This window comes from Zingiber officinale, chromosome 9A (genome assembly GCF_018446385.1).
Source record: "Zingiber officinale cultivar Zhangliang chromosome 9A, Zo_v1.1, whole genome shotgun sequence".
In the NCBI taxonomy this organism is placed as follows: Eukaryota; Viridiplantae; Streptophyta; class Magnoliopsida; order Zingiberales; family Zingiberaceae; genus Zingiber; species Zingiber officinale.
In genome coordinates, this window is record NC_056002.1 from 91,617,603 (window position 1) to 91,639,184 (window position 21,582).

At 38.1% G+C, this 21,582-nt stretch overlaps 2 protein-coding genes across 2 annotated transcripts; one reads left to right on the plus strand and one right to left on the minus strand.

The window, feature by feature from the left end:
• Window positions 1-16,101: 16,101 nt before the first annotated feature.
• Window positions 16,102-19,019, minus strand: LOC122020932 (ubiquitin-conjugating enzyme E2 4-like). The gene is made up of 6 exons (XM_042578985.1): window positions 18,800-19,019; window positions 18,601-18,680; window positions 17,802-17,916; window positions 17,645-17,697; window positions 17,421-17,549; window positions 16,102-16,392 (listed from the first exon to the last, which is right to left on the minus strand). The coding sequence occupies exons 1-6, from the start codon at window positions 18,841-18,843 to the stop codon at window positions 16,256-16,258; spliced, it is 558 nt and encodes a 185-aa protein (XP_042434919.1). The 5' UTR covers window positions 18,844-19,019; the 3' UTR covers window positions 16,102-16,255.
• Window positions 19,020-19,517: 498 nt separating this feature from the next.
• LOC122021525 (phenolic glucoside malonyltransferase 1-like) lies at window positions 19,518-21,089 on the plus strand. Its single transcript, XM_042579648.1, has one exon. It carries the CDS (start codon window positions 19,720-19,722, stop codon window positions 21,061-21,063), a length of 1,344 nt encoding a protein of 447 aa, XP_042435582.1. The 5' UTR covers window positions 19,518-19,719; the 3' UTR covers window positions 21,064-21,089.
• The last annotated feature ends 493 nt before the right edge of the window (window positions 21,090-21,582 follow it).

A 21,582-nucleotide genomic window follows, 5' to 3' on the forward strand; every position in this document is an offset into this window, starting at 1 on the left:
GGAAAATGAGAGAGGAAGAAAGATCGGCCAGTTGCTTCCCCCTCACAGCTTTGGTGGTTGCTCGCGCCGGCGACGCCGGGAGGGGAAGAGGGAGATCACCGGTCATTGGTGAGGCTCGGGACGAAGAAAGCTCGCGCGCATGAAGGGGGAAGAAATCGGCAAAAAAGGGGAATGGTTTGGAAATTAAAACTAGGTCAATTTAGATTAAATAAAATAAATCAACTCCCTCTCAAGGGTATTCTAAATAGGCATTTACTGTACCCCGAATTCATCCTCTCAAAATGGGTCATACGGACTCCGTTTAAATCCCGAAAAATTTCTAAAAATTCTCAAAAAATCCAATAAGATTTTTCATCCAATAATATTTATTATTTAATTTTACGGTATCTTACAATTGTTTGAGGAATCAATATTATTCTAAATTTAGAGTCTTGACCAAATTTTATTTTTGTGATTCTTAGGATGACTTTCAACCCACTGGCCATTATACTGAAAGAGAACAAACTTACTGGTCCCAACTATATTGATTGGAAAAGGAACCTGGACATTGTTCTTACTGCTGAGAGCTATAAGTTTGTACTGACTGAGGCTTGCCCTGATGCACCTAACGGTGACTCTACCCTAGAGGAGATTGAGTATCATAAGAAATGGGTAAAAGCAGATAAAATGGCGCGATGTTACATTTTGGCTTCAATGTCAAATGTATTGCAACATCAGCATCAAGATTTACCAACGGCTTATGATATAATGAACAATCTCAAAGAACTCTTTGGGCACCAGAGTCGGACTGCTAGGCAAGAGGTAATGAGAAAGTTAATGACAGCCACCATGTCTGAGGGGACACCCGTAAGGGATCATATCCTCAAAATTATGGCTTATTTGAACGAAATACAAGTCCTTGGAGGAGAAATCGATGGGGAAACCCAGGTTGATATAATTCTCCAAATGCTACCCAGAAGTTTTGAGCAGTTCCGCCTGAACTATAACATGAACAAAAGAGAGTATACGTTGGCGGAACTTCTGATAGAACTACATGCAACAGAAGGAATATTTCGTCACAGTTCTCAGATTCACTATGCTGAAAATGGTTCTACTTCTAAGTCGAAAGGCAAGAAGAAGAAGAAACAGGTCTTTTTAGCAAAGAAGGTGAATAAACCTCAGGGTACAGGACAAAAAGCTGGAATGAAGACGCCGAAGGGCAAGTGCTTCATCTGCAAGCAGTCAGGACATTGGAAGGCGGACTGTCCTCGTAGGAATCAGAACAATAAAGGTATATCTCATACTCTAGTAGTTGAAACATGTTTAGCGGTGTTATCTACCAGCACCTGGTGTGTAGATACGGGAGTCACTGATCATGTCTGCAATTCTTTGCAGAGGTTCTAGGAAACCCGACGACTATTTGAAGGAGAGATAACCATCTACATGGGTAATGCTACTAAGGTGGCGGCTGTTGCAGTGGGAGACGTCTACTTATCTTTTGATAGGAATAGAAGTTTGATTTTAAGAAATTGTCTTTATGTACCCAGTTTTAGAAATAATTTAATTTCAGTTTCTAAACTGTATTTGGATGGATATTCGATTTCCTTTAGTAACAATATGGTTATAAAGAGAAACAAGGTGATTATCTGTTCTAGTGCATTGGTTGGCAATTTATATACTTTAAATCCAATTTCTCCCATAAAGTAAAATATGGAAATTAATAACACATCTTCTAACTCTAATAAGAGAAAAGAACCTTCGGAGATGAACCAAACGTATCTTTGGCATTTAAGGCTTGGTCATATTAACTTAAGTAGGATTCAAAGACTCATAGCTGATGGACTCTTGGGTCCATTGGAGTAGGAAAATTTTCCAACCTATGAATCTTGCTTGGAAGGTAAGATGACCAAGAGACCTTTTAAGGCCAAGGGGTATAGAGCCAAAGAAGCGTTAGAACTGGTTCATTCTGATTTGTGGGGTCCTATGTCTATCCAGGCAAGAGGTGGTTTTGAATATTTTGTCTCTTTTATAGACGATTATTCAAGATATGGATACATTTACCTGATGTGTCGCAAGTCTGAGTGCTTTGATAAATTCAAAGAGTACAAGGCTGATGTGGAGAAACGTCTTGGTAAAAGTAGCAAGACACTACAGTCTGATCATGGTGGTGAATACCTCTTAGGAGAGTTTAGAAATTACTTATCAGAGGCTTGGATTCAATCCCAATTGTCCGCACCTGGTACACCCCAACAGAATGGTGTGGCAGAACGAAGGAATAGGACTCTTATGGAGATGGTTACATCAATGATGAATTATTCAGAATTACCAAATTTGTTTTGGGGATACACTCTGAAAATGGCAGCGCACATTCTGAACTTAGTACCTTCTAAATCAGTATCCTCTACTCCCACAGAATTGTGGAATAGGCGAAAGCCCAGTCTAAGACATATTCGGATTTGGGATAGTCCAGCACATGTGCTAAATCCAGATGCTGATAAGTTAGAATCTCGTACAGAAGTGCACGTGTTTGTGGGTTATCCCATAGGAACGAAAGATGGTTTATTTTATAGTCCTAAAGACCAGAAGGTCATTGTTAGCACCAATACCCAGTTTTTAGAAGAAGACTATATAATGGACCACAAGCCCAGTAGCAAAATTGTTATAGAAGAACTTAGAGAGGACACGTCTACTTTAGTACCAACAGTACAAGATGAAGTACCACAAGAGACTGCAACATGTGTCACACATGATACACAACCATCGACAGTGCCTCATCGTAGTGGAAGGGTTGTAAGGCAACCTGAGAGATTCATATTTTTGGGAGAGTCTTCAGACTTGATCCCAGGCAAACATGAACATGATCCCCGGACATATGACGAAGCACTCCAAGATATAGATGCAGTATCTTGGTAAAAGACAATGAATTCAGAAATAGAATCTATGTATTCTAATAAGGTCTGGGAGTTTGTAGAACCACCTGATGGTGTAAAAGCCATTAAATGCAAGTGGATCTACAAAAGGAAAAGAGGGACAGACGGGAAGGTAGAAACCTTCGAAGCAAGGCTTGTTGCGAAAGGATACACTCAGAAAGAGGGAATTGATTATGAGGAGACTTTTTCGTCGGTAGTCATGCTTAAGTCTATCCGAATACTCTTATCCATTGCCGCTCATATGGATTATGAGATTTGGCAAATGGATGTCAAGACAACTTTCCTTTATGGAAGTCTTGAAGAAAACATCCATATGAAGCAACTAGAAGGGTTCATTGAAAAGGGCAAAGAGCATCTAGTGTGTAAGCTCAATTGGTCCATTTATGGACTGAAGTAAGATTCAAGATCTTGGAACATCCGGTTTAACAAAGTAATCCAGTCATATGGATTTATTCAGTGTACAGATGAGTCTTGTGTATACAAGAAGTATAACGGAAACGTGGTGGTATTTCTTGTACTATACGTAGATGATATTTTGTTAATTGACAACAATGTCAAGGTATTATCAGACGTAAGGGTATGGTTGTCCAAACAATTTGATATGAAGGACTTAGGAGAATGTGCACACATTCTTGGGATTAAAGTCATAAGAGATAGCAAAAAAAGAATGTTGTGCCTATCTCAAGCTTCATATATAGATACGATCCTTACTCATTTTAGCATGCAGAACTCCAAGAAAGGTTTCTTACCTTTTAGTCATGGAGTAGCCTTATCTAAAGAGATGTCTCCGAAGACATCAAAGGAGATGGAGGATATGAAGGCAGTTCCTTATGCTTCGGTTGTAGGAGGCCTTATGTATGAAATGCTGTGTACGAGACCTGATATTTGTTTTGCTGTGGGCATGGTTAGCAGATATCAGAGTAACCCTGGACAAGGACATTGGACTACTGTAAAGCATATATTGAAGCACCTGAGAAGGACTAGAGATTATATGTTAGTCTACCAGCAGACGAATTGCTCCATGTGGGTTACACGGATTCGGACTTCTAATCAGATAGGGGTAATAGTAAGTCTACGTCAGGCTATGTGTTTACTCTTGAGGTGGAGCCATTACATGGAGGAGTGTTAAGCAGAAATGCGTCTCGGACTCACCATGGAAGCTGAGTATATGGCAGCCTCTGAGGCAGCCAAAGAAGCTATGTGGCTCAGGAACTTTCTAATGGACTTAGATGTGATTCCTGGTTTGCCCAAAATCATCACAATTTTTTGTGATAATAGCGGTGCAGTTGCAAACTCGAAGGAACCATGAGCCCATAAGGCAAGTAAACATATAGACGCAAGTACCACCTGATACGAGACATCGTCAAGTGAGGAGAAGTTGTCATCGCCAAGATTTCATCAGCAGATAACCTGGTAGATCCTTTCACTAAGGCCCTTCCGGCGAAAGCTTTTGATCAGCATGTGGAGGGGAAGAGAATCAGATGTACGGTAGCAGATATGGCAGCTTAGTCTTTTAGTATAAGTGGGAGATTGTTAGAGTGTATACTAAAAGCCTAGCTTTTGTAAACATTTATTTTTGAAATAAAAGAATCACATTGGACAATATCTACATTTATTTGTTAAATATAATTGTTCAATTAATTTATATAGTAGACAACATGGTGTGTGGTGTCACACACAGAAGATCATGTTGTCAGTTCTTTATAAATTATAAACAGTTGCTCACGACTAAGATGGAAAGGAACAAACCATCGGAATAGTCGTAGTGTAATTAAGTATTAGTTTATCTTAATTAATAAATTACATTGGTACACTCTAAGTGTATTGAGTAGGACCATTTTATGTAAGTTTTTTTTGTACTGACTTAATAAAAGAACTACACCTTAGTTATTATGGAAGTGTGTGTTCTTAATCCTAATATAATAACAAGTACATATATTTAATATTTATTTCTTTGACTTATCAAAGGGTGAGGTTTAGCTCGATAAATCAATATGCCCAATAAGTTGGGAAATGATATTACTTATAGTGTGTATTGTTGATTATAGAAGGAATCTGTGTCCTAGTTATCTAGGTTGAGAATGTCCCCAAGTGGAGCTCATAAGGATTGTCATGTTAAACCCTGCAGGTGGACTTAGTCCGACATGACAATGAAGTTGAGTGGTACTACTCTTGAAGCTAGATATTAATTAAGTGAGTTGTCAGTAACTTACTTAATTAGTGGGCATTTGTTATCTTAAACACTGGGAGACTAACACACTCATTATAAGAATGAGCCCATAATGTAATTTGGGATTAGTGCGGTAGTGCGATAAAACTTTCTAGTGGAATGAGTTATTATCGATGAACTTGAGTTGTGTGTTCAGGGCGAACACGGGATACTCAAGCTCATCGGAAGGCCAAAACCAATTTCGCCTCTAGGTCCCTGTCGTAGCCTCATTAAAGCCTCAAGTCCGTCCAAAGAAAGGTCCATCTTGGTATCCAAGAAGGAGGCCGGTCCATTGCTTGGTGACCAAGCAATGGCCGGCCACATCCTCTTTTATAGGGGTCGACCCTATTGTTTGAAGACCAAACAAGTAGGGGTCGTCCACATTAATCAAACAAGGAGGGTTGTTTTGAATTTTTAAAATCTTCTCTTTATAGAAAACTATAAGTTTTAAAAGAGATATTTTAATTTTAAAAACTTTCCTTAATTGAATTAGGTCACATGGTTTAATAGAGAGTTTTAAAAGTTTTAAAACTTTCATTTTTTTAACCATCCTCATGGTTTTAGAAAAAAGGAAGAGAAGTTTTAAAAATTAAAAAATTTTCTATTCATGGTAAAGAAGGAAATTTTTGAAGAGAAGTTTTAAATTTTAAAACATGATTTTAATTTTTAAAACTTTCCTTTTTTACATCCATTTTAGGAAAGAGTGCTTGTAAAATTTTATAAGAAGATTTCTTCTTGTAAAATTTTATAAATTTTTTTTTATTTCTTCCTATAAGTGGCTGGCCACCTTTGCTTGGTGCCCAAGCAAGGGGTCGGCCAAGATTAAATCAATCCAACCATTGATTTGGTGATTGATTCAATCAAAAGGAAAGAAAAGGAAAAATAAAAGGGAAAAGGAAAAACTAGAGGAAGATTTTAATTTTTATAAAAAATTTTCCCTTATTTGCCTTGGGCAAGTAATATAAAAGAAGGGGTGAGGAGGTCTCATGAGACACAATTCTTATTCTCTTGCTTGGTGATCCTCTTGGTGTGGCCGACCCTCTCCCTTCTCCCTTTCCCTTTGCTCTCTTTTGCTATTTGTTGGTGGTGGCCGAATATTAGAAGAAGGAGAAGAAAGCTTTGGGTGGTGTTCATCTTGGAGGATCGTCGCTCACACGACGCCCAAGGCGAGGCGAGGAATACGGCAGAAGATCTCGAGGTCATTAGCATACAAAGAGAATGTATAATTAGCAATTATTTTCCGCATCATGCTAGTTATTTCTTTTTGTAAGAATTCCAAACACAAGAGACATTATATCTAGTATTTCGAATTAGTTTTATCGAGTTTGTGTTTTCTTTGTTTTCGAAATTGTGATTCGATTGTTCTTTTTGGTTAACCTAGAGTTATTTAAGGAAATTAAATATTAACTTTCCTTAAAAGGCTTTGTCTAGGCGGTGGTGGTTGCTCTCATATCCAAGAAGGTCATGTGCCTCACCATGCAGTCCTGGAAGTCAATTTTGGAAATTAATATTTAATGGAATTAATAACGTAGGTGGATTTGAATCAATAGTATTAAGTTTCGCTTGCGATTCAAATCTAAACCATTAAGAACAAATAAGTTAAATTTGGAATCAATGATGCTAAGTTCCATCTGCGATTTCTAATTTACTTTCTAAAGAATACAATAGGTTATTTAAGGAAAGGTTCGACACTTGTACAAAATTTTTGTACAGTGGAACCGGTACGATTTTCCTAGGACTAACCAACACTTCAAACACTGGTGGAGACCGAGATAGCCATTAAATCAGCTATCAATCTGCTAGAAAGCATGGAATGTTAGGGGCTCACCTTATAAGTCCTTAGGCTAGAGAAGGGTTATTTTGTAGCACTTCATTTTGTCGTATTGATGTTCCTTGTTTATTTTGTTGGTGTCTTATAATGACTATCTTCCGTATTTTGTTTGTTTAATAGAATCAGTAATTTTTACTTTTCATTTTAAATTGTGGGTTGATTTATCTCAACCTTGTACAATACATTATAGCATCTACGGTTACTTAGCTACTACAACACAAGTTTGTCGTTATAGCAGCTATTGTCCATTAGCTGCTACAATCGGCTAGTCCAGTAATGTTTGCGTGGTAGAAGCTAGTCTGGATTATCTGCTAATGTAGCAGTGAATTATAACTTGAATCATAATACATTAAAATGTATCAAACATGCGACTTATAGCATTGGATAGAAATAATACTAACAAGACAAATATAAATGTCTAACCTTCATAAGTAATTTGTTCAAAAGAGAATACATCATGGAAGATTTTAAGTCAGAAGACCTATAATCACTACAACTTCAAATACCATATCTAATCTTCATCACTAATTTGTAGAGAATCTAACTATTGTTCTATCTCTTCTAATGCATTTTTCAATTTTCTAAATTTGTCAGTCTTCGATAGTTATCTCTCTAATTTTGAACTTGATACTATATTTCAGGATGCACATGAACTTTTTTTTCCTCTGGATGTAATGGAAGTATTCTCTCAATTTTTATTATTGTAGGCTTCAAAAGCTCTTATTGCATCCTGTTTACTCTCGAAGGACTGGTGTATAGCACCCCTAAAATGATTAACTTGTGTAGATGCTTCTATCCAGGTATCATAAACACCTAGCTGACGTCCAATAAAGACAACATATGTTTTTCCCTATATTGATTAAATAGATCATTTATAATCACGTATAAGCAATATATATTTGGAATAAAGGGACTTACAACTTTAAATGAAATGACTTACCACATGTAGCAGCTAATGTAGGGTAGCTGGTATAACATGGAACAGCTATTATAGGGTAGATGCTACATTATGTAGCAACTAGTGTCGGATAGCTGCTACAAGTTGCTACAGCTACCCCATTGATAGCTGATACATGTTGTAGCAGTTACAACTTAAATCATAAAATATTAACATATATCAAACATGCGAACTATAATACTGGATATAAAAAATTAAAACTCATACAAATATAAATGTCTATTAACAATTTAGTAGCATCTAAGTAGCTAACTTAAAAAGACTTACCATCGAATAGTTTATAGAAAATGATGTTGGGCAAGTTTTCTGCAAATTATAGAATGAAAAAATGGTAAACAAATGTTATTTGGAGATGCATTGTAGCTGCTACAATGTTGTAGTAGTTATCCGTCGAAGTAGTTGCTATAACGTTGTAGCAGCTAATATTCCAAGTAGCTGCCACAACGTTGTAGCAACTATCTGTCTAAGTAGTTGCTACCACGTGTAGAAGTTAGTTGCTGAAGTAGCTGCTACACGTTGTAACAGATAGTGCAGGAATTAAGACTTAAATTGAAGCTCCCCAAATTGACAAGTTTGCTGCAATTTATACAACTAAAATAAATATAAGACATTATTTAAAATAAAAAGATGAATAACGTTGTAAGATAGTGCGTCGTAGGTTTTAAAAGTTCATATTGCATCTTGTTTACTCTCAAAGAACTGGTGTATAGCGCCCCTAAAATGATTAACTTATGTAGATACTTCTATCCATGTGTCATAAACACCCGACTGTCGGCCAATAAAGACAACATATGGTTTTCCCTGTATTAAATATATCACATAGAATCATGTATAAACAATACATATTATGAATAGAGAGAATTACAACTATGTTGTGGAAGGTAACTTTCCAAGTATTTGCTACAACGTAGCTGTTAACTTTCCAATTAGTTGCTACATGTTATAGTAGCTAACTGTCAAAGTAGCTGCTACAACATGTAGTAGTTAGTATAAATCTTAACAATATCTTAGAATTAGAGATAATTATAGATTAAAATGATTTAAAATAAATTTTTACCAAATTATATACATAACAAAAATAGTTGCTACAATGATATAGTAGCTACTACATCATTGTAGCTGCTACACCTTCGAAGTTACTACTACAACGTTGTAGCAACTAGCCATCGACGTAGCTGCTACACCATTGTAGCAATTACTTGTCGAAGTAGCTGCTACAATATTGTAGTAGCTACCTGTTGAAGTAACTGCTACACTATTCTAGCAGTTAACATTCCAATTAGCTGCTACAATGTTGTAGCAGCTAGCCGTCTAAGTAGCTGCTACACTATTATAGCAGCTACCTATCGAAGTAGCTGCAACAACATTGTAGCAGCTAGTCGTCGAAGTAGCTGCTATACCATTGTAGCAGTTAACATTCTAAGTAGCTACTACAACGTTGTAGCAGCCAACCGTCAAAGTAGCCGTTACACTATTTTAGCAGTTACCTGTAAAAGTAGTTGTTAAAACCGTTATAGCAGCTAGTCGGCAGTCTTTGTCTGACCGATCGTATATTAGGATCTTTATATAATGCTAAGTATTCCTAGGTTCGCCCAGGCTTTGACCGATTGAGCGCATTCAGGAAGTCTTATATTCAATCTGTTAGTAATTAACCCTAAGAGCCAAATTATGAGATGATTAGTCTTTTTGGGTTACTCATTGAGTTAGACTCAAATAAACTCACTTATTGGATTGAGTCCAATCCGAATTAGACACATTGGGTTAATGGGTTAGACTCAATGGGTTAGACTTATTGGAATAATGGTTAATCTAATATAATAATCCAATCCATTAAGAGGAATACAAAGAGACAAAAACCCTTGGTATTCATGGGATGAATATAAATAAATTTTTGGAATGAATTTTTTATTAGATGAAAGAGAGATGAAAAGTGTGACTCTTAATCTTCCCTCTTCTTCCTCCTCCTTCCTCCTTGGGCGATTTTTGCTCTTGTCCGAACCTCCATGAGTGGCTAGCACCATGAAGGTGGTTCTTCTCTGAACGTTTTGTTCGTGTGACGAACGAATGATGTGTTTGTGTGGATACTGTAGAGGACGGACGCTTGATCACGCTGAGATCTACATCCAAAGAAAAAGTTACTGTCGGGAGTGCGAAGGGCATGCAACAAAGGTATACCTCTCATGTAAAACTTAGTATATGATTATTTTCTCCTTCGTATGGATCTTCTGGAGAGGATCTAGTTAATTTTCCACTGTGCTTAAACATGTTTAGCACGCTAGATCCCTACACAATCGACCTCCGTTCGGCCGATCCTATATTAGGAGTCTGCTAAGGTTTAAGTATCTCAAGCCCAAATGACCTCCTAACCGGTCGAGCCTCCTTGAATTTTTCCTTAGTCTTAAAGTACCATTGTGTTCTTAGATTTGATCGAGCTTATGGTCGGGTGACCTTATCCGAGCATCCTACTCTGGGACCATGTGGGCAGGACTCAGGAACTTTGTTGCTGGGTGAATCCCCGTCTCAAGTGAGGAATATTCCTCTAATTTAACTTTGACTCAGACTTTTGACCGCCACATCACCTTGACTTTGACTGTCATGTCATCCTCCCCATCCGTTTGATAAACATTGATCGTTTCTGAAACTTCATATCGATTACAGTGATCCCATGACCCCCCATCCTGTGTCCCATGACCTGATTAAAAAGGAGGGGTTGACCTTGGTTTGTACTCACTGCACTGATCTTACCTTTTCTTTCTCCATCTTCTCCTGGGTATATTACTGAGAGCTACGAATTCATATTTTCCTCCTTGGGCTCAACTATTATCCAAGAAAGAGTGATCCCTAGTAGAGATGATACAAGCTCTGGATCTTCATCACTCACAACAGTAAGAACTTGAGGTGCGTCTATCTGCTGCTCATTCCCAAATTCGAGTTGAGGTCGCCTTAAGGGAAAAAAACCTATCTGGACTTAGAGCAAAGGACCGCCGAACTGGATGACTTGGGATTGAGGCATGTTTCCGCGATCACCATCTTGATAAAGAAGACCCAAGAAGATGGTCGACTAATATCGCAACAACGACAAGATTTGGAGCAGCAAGCAGATAAAATAAGGTCCTTACAAGATGAATTAAACTGAGCCAACTCGGAGATAGCCTCCCTTTCATAGACTTGTGAAGGTAAGTCTCATAAACGTAGGAGGATGGAGTAAGTATCTCATCTTTGTCCAGACTGTTATTCAGCCACACGCCCCTATCTGGGGTGGGAGGAACAATCCGGCACCTCCACGAGACAAGACAAGTAAAAATTTGTCTATTCAATGCATCTCTTATGGCGAATCCATAGTAAAAAGTCTAGAAGTTCTATCATTGATTGTATGATTATTAATGACAATACAAAGTTCCATGTTAAGTTATTATACCTTGTTGTGCTAATTCATTTATCTCTTGATTCTCTTTTCCCAAGAGAAAGATGATCTATCTTCCCAATAGATTAAATGCTATTAATGTTTTTAATCTCTCTTTAAAAATGGTAACACCCTATCAGTAATAGTTTATCTCCTTATTCCTCCTTTAACCAAATCCTCTATTACTAATGACCCCTAACTTGGAATCTGATGAACTCCAACTTCACCAATAGATGAACTAACTGAATCTACTGCTTGCTAAAAAAGAAACAGCTCTTGCATAGGCGCTGCAAGATAGAGACGTGAAGTGCTCTCTTCGAAAGGAAACTGAGAAACATTGGGTAGCTGCTAAGTCCCAGGTTCATGCTGAGCTAGCCTTAAAAGCAAATGCATATTCAAATCTAGACAGTCAGAGACAAGCTAGAATGTATTGGAAGATCAAGTATGATTCCACCATTTCCCTCGCACTTCAGGAAGCGCAATCTAAAGATGAGGTAATTGCACAATAACAGCAAAACCTATAATTATCCCAAGATGAATTGAGGCAAACCCAACTCATGCTTGAAGAAGAACGAGAGGAACGAGGCAGGCAGGGCATCTTTGCCCTAGATGTCGTGCTTGTGACGGGAGTTAAAAGAGAGATTCAATCTTCCTAACAACCTTTATATCTCTAATAATCATAGGTGCAATAGAGTTTGAAGGGATGCAGGAATGTGCTTCTGCACGCTAATCTTATCATACATTAATGAAATTCAAAATAGGGCGAATTCTAATTCTTATTCCCGGTCGATTATTTTTCCTTAAGGATTTTTTTGTGTTCTTATTTGTGTCTTGAGCACTTATTGATTTTTAAAGATGGTCTGCTAATCATCGAATTAGCTGCTACAGCGTTGTAGTATCTATCATTCCAAGTAGCTGCTATAACGTTGTAGAAGCTAATCGTCGAATTAGTTGTTATAACATTGTAGCAGCTATTATTCCAAATAGCTACAATAAAGTTGTAGTAGCTAACCGTCAAATTAGTTATTACAACATTATAGAAGATATCATTCCAAGTAGCTGCTACAACATTGTAGCAGCTATCAGTCGAATTAGCTGCTATAACATTGTAGTAACTATCATTCCAAGTAGTTGTTGCAATGTTGTAGCAGGTAACAGTCGAATTAGTTGTTACTGCATTGTAGCAGCTATCATTCCAAGTAACTGGTACAACATTGTAGCAGCTAACCATGGAATTAATTAACAGTGTAACAACCGAGACGTCTAATAAAGATAATCACATATAAATAGTTAATAATAGGATTAGAGGCAAGGGAATTACAACTTAAAATGAAATGGCTTACCAAGTATCTGCTACATATTGTAGCAGTCACTTGGATAATTAGCTGCTAAATGTTGTAGCAGCTAATTGTCCAAGTGGTTGCAGCATGCAGGCGTTTGTAGCAGGCGTCGACCTAGCACGTTGTAGCATAAATTCTTCCTTCTTTCTAATATATAGTAGGATCACGATACAACTTAAAATGAAACGAATTACCATTGGTTATGAAATGTGAGAATTGATGATTGGACAGTTCCTTGCAAATGATATAAGCAAAAGCTGGTAAGAAAATAGCTAGGGTTTGTTCGTTGTAGGATATTTCATTGTACAAGTTGAAAACTAGACAGTGGAGTGGAGAAAATCTTACGACAGATTAGAGAGAATTTGGTAAGCAAACCAATGTAGTGTATGTGTTCGGTGGTAGTTTCTCGAACTTCCAACCAACTCGAGAACAAGCATGTGATTGTAAGTTGTCCAAGTAGCTTGCGGCGCCTTTACTTTTGCTTGCCTGGTGGGAATACGCTGCGAAGGAAGACAGCGACCAAGGAAGAGGCGAGAGCGAGAGAGAGAGTGGCGAGGGAAATTTAAAATTCGTCGCCGATTTGAATAGAAGGCGGAAAGGAGAGAGAATAAAAGGAATATTTTTTTGCAAAGAAATCGAGATGACAACGCCACGTTTGCGCATCGCTCACGGTCACGCACAAAGCGTGGCTTAGCATATCAAATCTGTATATGTATATAAAGTAAAAGGGTCAATTTATTACTTCGTCACACAATTATCGATCTATCACCGGTCCAATATCGGTTCATAATCAAACCATTTTCGAAATAAAAAATTTTATTACTTCATCAAGATAAGTAAAAGTACCGTAGTTGATACTATATTACTTCATAGGTTATATTGATTGATGAAGTAAAATATGTATACGATTTCATAATTTTTATATTTTGGTGCAATAAATGTTAAATTTTACTTCTGCATAATTTAGCTAGATCGAAGTATTTTTTTTATTGTATTACTTCATTGTAGTATAGAAGTAAAAGAGCATATTCTACTACAACAAAAAAATTAATTTACCGAAGTAATTTATATGAACGACTTCACAAATTTGATTAGTGTCGAAGTAAATAATTTTTTTAACTGTGTCACTATTTAAATTTATCAAAGTTTTTGTGTTGTATTACTTCATCATTTATTCATAATATTGAAGTAATTGACCATATTTTACTATAATACAATTGTAATTGCCAAGAGTGTATATCATAATATTTTACTATAACACAATATTTTCACTGTCAAAATTGAACAAATATATCACAAATTTTTATCAAATATAACTCAAAAGTGTATTCATAAAAGACATGTTTAATCATAACTCAAAGTCTTGTGTATCTATAAATATCTAAATACAATCTAAAATTTATATAACAGTTTACACTTAAGCACTCATATAGAAGTAGACGAATTTGCCCCATTAACTTCTAACTTCATCATACTGAGATTTATTATAATACTGTTTATTTTTTTATGCTTCAAACTGAAAAATTAATAGAAGTTTGAGAGTCAATGTAAAATGACTCAATATTTCATAAAGAAAAAATTCACCTTCCTCTCAAATTATGGATCTTCATCCAAGACTATCTCTTTCATGTACCGTATTACGCAATATCTACATTCAACACCATCATTCAACACCATCAGCAGCGTTGGGCAGAAATGGCGTGAGGTCCTTGGCTGGTGTTGGTGTCTCCCGTGAGTTGCCATGAGGAAGAAGGTGAGGTGGATGAGGAGGAAGAAGTGGCCGACAGTGGTGGTGATGAAGGTGGCCGTCGGCCGTGGTGAAGAGGGATGGACGAGCAAGGGCAGAGGTGACGTCGGGGTTTTTGGCGTGATGAAGAGATCCACATTTTTTTTCTTTTTCTTTTTTTCTTTTTTTCCACCTCTCTATACGCGGAGGGGAAGAAGAGCCCCCCCTTTCCTTGGTGCCCCCGTCAATCCGTCTCATGGTCAACACGGAGGAGGTAAATCACGGGCGACTACTAGCCTTTGGAATAGTGACTAACACATAAGGGAGACATTTACCTCGACTTTGTCGAGATTCGAACCCCAGACCTTATGGTGGTAACACCTCATGCGCTAGCCACTAGACCGTCCCGAGAGAACCAAATAATAAAAGAGCCCCCTTTTCTTGAACTAGTGGCAGGAAGAGATGAACCGATCCATTTCTCTTCATTAAGCTAATCCCATCGAACCTTGAACCATTTCAATTGAACCAACTCTTTAAAGTTGTGAATCTCTTTTGGATGGTGAATCTAATCTCTTCCTTGATAAACCTCTCAAATCTTGGACCAACTCTTCTCAATCATAGCATTGAGTTCATTTAATTTGATTCAAGTCTTAGTTATAGTTCATCAAAATTTCCCTATAAAATTATAAAATAATGTCAAAAATTAGAATATATATATATATATATATATAATGAGCATAGAAATATATCCTACTCATCAAACATAGTATAAAGCAAGATTTAAGTAGAGAAAAAGAACTCTAATGGTAAGCAGAGAGAGGAAAGGAAAGAAGGGTGTGGAGAGGGAAGAAACCTATCATGCAGAGAGGAGAAGTGAAGGCGTCTCAATGCGAAGGCTTTGCATCGAGGAAAAAATAAGAAGACTGCCTATCGTCGATAGAAAACATGAAGGAGAAGGTTGTCGTTGGGGGGACACGCGAAGGAGAAGGCTGTCGTCTGGAGGTGGGGAGGGAATGCGAAGGAGAAGGCTACCGTCGAGGAAAACGCAAAGGAGAAGCCTGTCATCGAGGGAAAACACAAAAGAGAAGCCTGTCAAGGGGATGTGAAACGAGAATGTTGAGGGAGGGGGGAGCAGGGATCCTTTGGTCCGCTTTTAGCAAACCAAGCCCTAGTCCACTGCAGTGATTTGAGAGATTCAATGATTCCCACCTGCTAAGCAGGTGGAGACCATAAGATCCTTCCAATCACTGTCCCAGGTCCAGGGGCGGACCAGGGCAGACCTCATCTGGGGGGCGCAAACAACAATACCATCGAGGGAAAATGGGAAGGAGAAACGCTAAGTGCTTTCTATCGGTGGAAATTAGATTTTAGGATTGGTGAAAAAAATAATAAACTGATTCAAGTCATAGCAAAAATTTTAACCAATTCAAATTTATTAACTTCATCACTTATATATGAATTTTATTTTATTATTTATTATTTTATCAAATACATATTACGAAATAAAATGTTAGAAAAATTAAAAGTGACGAATTCTAATGTCTATTTTCACATAGCGATATATATATATATATATATATATATATATATATATATATATATATATATATATATATATATATATATATTCGAAGTATTTTTTAATATTTGATATTTTATTTTCAAAAATTAATTTAAAAAATAATATAATATCGAAGTGGACCAAGCCAATCAGTACAGAAAGAATAAAGAAAATGGCAATTTGTGCATTCAATTGTTGGGATCCCATTCACACGCTACGAGTTTACAACTGCAATCCCATAAAATAGTTTGAATTTTTGTTTTTTTTTTTGGTGCAAGTAGTTGAAATAAAAATATAGAGGAAACATAGAATCCCTTATTAAAGATCAGGTTCTCCCACAACGTGTTCATCACTAGAATCGCACCCACCATCATCTTCACTCAGTTCTTCATCGCTCGATTTGTCATCTGAAGCATTTCCAACATCTTCAGGCTTCGCATATTTCTGGCAGTATTCTGGAAAACAAGAGGATAACAAACTAAATAAGTCACAAATAGTCATATCCAATGTGTCATTTGAAATATCGGCACTACTCCCTCTATCTATGTGCACATGCCGAAGAGTTTGCATGATTTATTCGTTATGCAAAAACTAGAGGAACGATAAAAATATGATGATTCTTGAATGGGATAGGAACACCCTTCCCATGTCCTATACAAATGCTGTCATTAGACATTCTGTGTGCGCTTTGGTTTAGAAATGTGGACACTTGGATCCACACCCATGTAGGATATCCAACATAGAGTCGAGCAACTCGAACTTAACAAATCCTGAGAGTTTCCAACGGTGATACAAATACGAGACAGAAAAACCATAACTTGTTGATATTAGTCATAAGCAAGATAAACTCAAAGCCAGATCATAATGGAAATTTCAGGAAAAAGAATCATGAGCAATTGTTATTTACTATTCTCTGTGATTTATATAAATGCAAGATAAGTGAAGCACTCGCAGCATACGATTGTTATTTGAACAAGCGATTGTTGCAATTACTTCAAAGATATGCAATTGAAGCAAACTATGACTTCACCATGTTAGTCGGGAGGAAATGACAAGTAAATCCCAATATCGTCTGTTGCATATACTCATAGTCAAACAATCTTTCAAACATTTCAAAAAATGTCGATCAATAAAAAAACAACTTAATTGATTAACTTTCATTCATTTTAGCTACTACCAAATCAGATCTAACAAATATCAAATCTGAATAGATATTGGATTTCCTTGCTGATTTATTTGTCCATTCAGATCTAATATCAGAACACATCATGGTCAGAACTATCGTGCATGCGTGCACACGCGCGCGATGCACCAAAAAGAATAATGCAGCTGGTCGCTGATAATCTTCAAAAAGAATAATGTGCTTGCCTATCAAAACAAAGGCCCTAAAATCTAAGAAATCAGATCGATATATGAGAGGCAATACGTGCACATGAGCTTTGAAATCTAAGAACAAGCACATTAAGCATAGCTAATCCATCACCTTTCACTTTTTGTTCATAAGCAGGTTTATCCTGCATCATAAGTGCTGCAGCCTCCCCATTCAAAGGATCTGAAGGGTTTGGATATAGAAGAAGTTGTGGGAGAAAAACTTCAAACACATTGACAAGATCTGCCAGAGAAAATACAAAAATTTATTTAGAATTTCATCCAATTATATGCCACCGTAAAGATCATTGAAAAAGATATTCAAGGAAAGTTCAATACCAAACATAGGACTCCAAGTTTGGTTGATAACATCCAAACAAACTGAACCGGACCTGAGATATTAGCAAGGAAAAATTAAGTGTTAAGTGCAGAAATTTGATGTTCAAATCATTGTCCAGAATAGTGGGCTGATAGTGTAGAGAAGTAAAAGATTTACATTTCGTCAACATTAGGATGATATATCTTATTAACAAAGCCAATTGAGGGAGATTTGTAAGGATAAGCATCTGGCAGTTCCACTCTAACTCTCCACACTCCTCCCTGATAAAGACCTGCCATTAACAACAATAAAGCATAAAATAGTATCATCTTGCTGCGAGTGAGGAAAACCTGAGACATGCTAATCAACAAATATTGAATTATCATAAACTTTAAATTTCATTAGAAATGATCAAGCTCTGGAAAGCAAAAACATAGTCTTTTAGTATATAATCCAAAATCAAATTTCATATAGCAATTCTGAATGCATATCTATGGCAGAACAAACTAAATAATCTCAGCAACCACAATAAGCCATTTTTAATGTGCAGCTAAGTACGAACAAACCAAAGAAATTGATGACTAGGAGCAAAATCAACAAGTCTCTCTCCCGACTATTTATGTTATATGGAAGTCGGCTCAATGGATCTTATACCTTTATTGCATATCCAAGATCAGGCATGGGAAAAGCCTCTCTATTAAACCAAGCAAAAGAAAAAGAAACCAAAGTGGAAACTAGGTAAAGCTATGTGATCATCTGAAGCTAAATTTCTAATTTTGTCTCAACTATTTTATACAAACACTTCCGACCAACTAAAATCCAATTACTTGGATTAGGAACTCCGAATAATGCAAAGTGGCGATATCTTTAGGTTTGTAGTAGACAATCTGATCCGTAGCAGGCACAGCATCTTGGAAAAACAAGCAAAAGGGAAGGGATAAAAGCAACAAAAATTTATCAGTGGCAGATGATATACTATCGTTCGGGCCATGGAAGTCCACTAAGAACTCTTGTATCCCATCATTCAGCATCTCCACCTGATAGTCACTTATCATCCTACACACAAGGATCGGGGAAAGAAAAAAAAAGTTTTTTTCCATCAAAAAAGAAAAAGAAAACAAAAGAATATTTTAGGATCAAAGTCGGGATTTTTTTTTCTCCCGCTAGCGATCTACAGTTTCATGAGATCCATCTCGCGGCGCTTGCTGGGAGAAGACATCTCGCTCCCTCTTCCTTGCCGGCTCAGAGGAAGTCGATCGAAATGATGATGCGATTGTGGGCGTCGCTCTAGGGAAGCGAAGAGAGAGAAGTGCAGGGGATGATGGATGGGAAGCGATTGGAAGAGGACAAAGAAGAAAAAGAGAAGACGAGGTGTTTATAATAGAGACCACTCTGAATGGGATTCCATCACTCAATTTTTTAGGTTTCACTTCCATTTCTTCTCCTACTTTCGCATTTTCTTTCCTATTTCCTCGTATTACTCTCTAACTAAAACTAACTTGATTATCAATATTATTTGATAAACTAAATCGAGCTTAAAATAAATTAAATTATTAAAATAATTGTTTAAATTTAATTTGATTTTTTTAATGAGCTTATTCAAACTCTCAATTCAAATTTATTAAATTGTTTAAAATTTTTTATATTTTAAATTTATTTAATTGATTAATAAACTTGATAATATAAATTTATTTATTACTAACTAACGTTATTGATGAATATATGTATTCAAATATTTCATAAACGTACGACCTACTTATAAATTAACATAAACTTTTAAAGCTGTCGAATACCATTATAACCTTTATTAACTCAAATATAAAATTATTATTGTTGATCACCTCACTAAACCATATAAATATCTTGATAGTTCCTCCAACTCCATTTGATAAGCACTTGTAGAAAAGATAATTGGGATTTCCAGCAGGCGCTCGAATAATCCAAATACAAAAGATTGGGATTTCAGCCGGCCGCCGGCGACTCCAACGCCAAGCGTTCCACCTCCACGAGCTCTAAAAGTCTCGACTTTTCTTCTTTAGAGTGCATTCATTGGGTTGTTGCATCGCCAGTTCTTCGTGGATCCACCTCCAGCAGTATGTCACCGCCGGAGCTCCGAGTTATAGAGAGATGTCAAGTCTCTCCGCCGCCGGGAGCGGTGGCGGAGTCAACCTTGCCGCTTACCTACCTCGACTTGATTTGGCTGAAAGCCGGAACGGTCGAACGCCTCTTCTTCTACCCCTTCGCCGGCGTCTCCACCTCCCACTTCGTCGACTCCATCGTCCCCTCCCTCAAGGCTTCCCTCGCCGTCACACTACGTAGCTTCTACCCCCTCGCTGGCAAGATCAGCCGCTCCCCTACCCGTGAAGATGGCTTCGACATTCACTACGCTGATGGCGACTCTGTTTCTTTCACTGTAGCCGAGCACGGTGGCGATTTCCACGAGCTCTCCGGCGGCGGCCCCCGCCTCGTAAATATGCTGGTTCCCCTGCTCCCGGAGCTTCCCCGCGATGGCGGAGACGGGTTGCGGCTGCTGGCACTGCAGGCTACGGTCTTCCCGGACCGCGGTCTTGCCGTCGGCGTTTCTGTGCACCACGCCTCCTGCGATGGGTCGAGTTCGATGCGGTTCGTGGCGGCGTGGGCGGCGGCAGCCGCTTCCGCAGGGGCAGCACAGGTGGCTCCGCCGGTGCTGGAGAGAAGCTTCATTTCCGATCCCGACGATCTCTACACCTTCTTCTACAAGGGGATTTCGACCGATCAAACGATCGAGACCATGCTGCACCAAACCACGTCGCCTGACGCCGTCCTCGAATCCTTCACGATCGCAAAGAAACACATCGACAAATTGAAGGAGTTGGCGACGGGAGGCGCGGCCGGCGCCTCATTCCACTGCTCCACCGTGGTGGTCGCCTACGCCTACGCGTGGGTTTGCCACGTCAAAACACGGCGGCCAAAAAACGACAAGGGCAAGCATGCTTTCATGGGTTTCGTCGCCGACTGCAGGGGAAGGCTGAAACCCCCGGTCCCGGCGGCATACTTCGGCAACTGTCTCAGCGGTTGCCTCGTGGAGTCGGAGATCGGCGACCTCACAGGCAAAGACGGGGTGGCGACGGCCGCGAGAGAAATCGGAAAATCCATCGAGGCGTTCAAAGAAGGACCTTTTAAGGCATTTACAGAGGAGTTGCCGAAGAGGTACCAGGCACTGGTGGCCGAGCAACCGCTGAGCGTCGCCGGGTCGCCGAAGTTTAAGGTGTACGACGTGGATTTCGGGTGGGGGAGGCCGAGCAAGGTGGAGATAACGTCGATCGCGAAGACCAGCGCCATGGCAGTGGCGGAGAGCAGGGAAGAGGAGGGCGGCGTGGAGATCGGGTTGGTGAAGCCGCAGGCGGAAATGGAGGCGTTCGAGAAGGAGTTCTACGGCGGACTCCAACTGTTACAGTGACGTCATTCATCAATTTTAATTTTACTTTAAGCAAATAATCAATTAATAAATTCATATTTTACAATTTTTATTCCGCTGAGACTTTTTTCTCATAAATTAACCATAGAAAAAAGAAAAAAAAATTAAGATTTAACATAAAAAAACACTAAAAAATATATTCCCATACAAGTTTTTTTTTTCTTGAAAGAAACTGATATAATATATAAAATAATCATATAGGTTAAGATCGCATCGTAATAATAGCGAAGAATGGTTGAACAAGAAATTAAAAAGGAAGAAAAATCGAGAGAGGAGAGACGACCAAAACAATGATCCTATTTAAATTAGGATGATGTGCGTAGTTCATAAATGACCAAAAACTTTATATTTGAATTAGGTTTAAGTTATAATGATCCTATATATACTGTCTAAGTTATACATGATAATACGGTGCATGATCGTGGGGTCAGAAAGATGACGTGGTCGGAAGTCAAGTCCATGGGATGGTCAAAAGTCAAGCTTACGCGGTGGTAAGAAGTC

What these genes read in the sequence shown, in the direction of transcription:
- LOC122020932 (XM_042578985.1), bottom strand. Translation starts at nt 18,843, where the DNA reads ATGTCTTCTCCCAGCAAGCGCCGCGAGATGGATCTCATGAAACT. An exon ending in CTTCCATGGCCCGAACGATA is followed by an intron (nt 17,917 to 18,600) that starts GTATATCATCTG and finishes TGTTAATGGCAG; the next exon opens with GTCTTTATCAGGGAGGAGTG. An exon ending in CATCCTAATGTTGACGAAAT is followed by an intron (nt 17,698 to 17,801) that starts GTAAATCTTTTA and finishes CTAATATCTCAG; the next exon opens with GTCCGGTTCAGTTTGTTTGG.
- LOC122021525 (XM_042579648.1), top strand. Translation starts at nt 19,720, where the DNA reads ATGTCACCGCCGGAGCTCCGAGTTATAGAGAGATGTCAAGTCTCTCCG.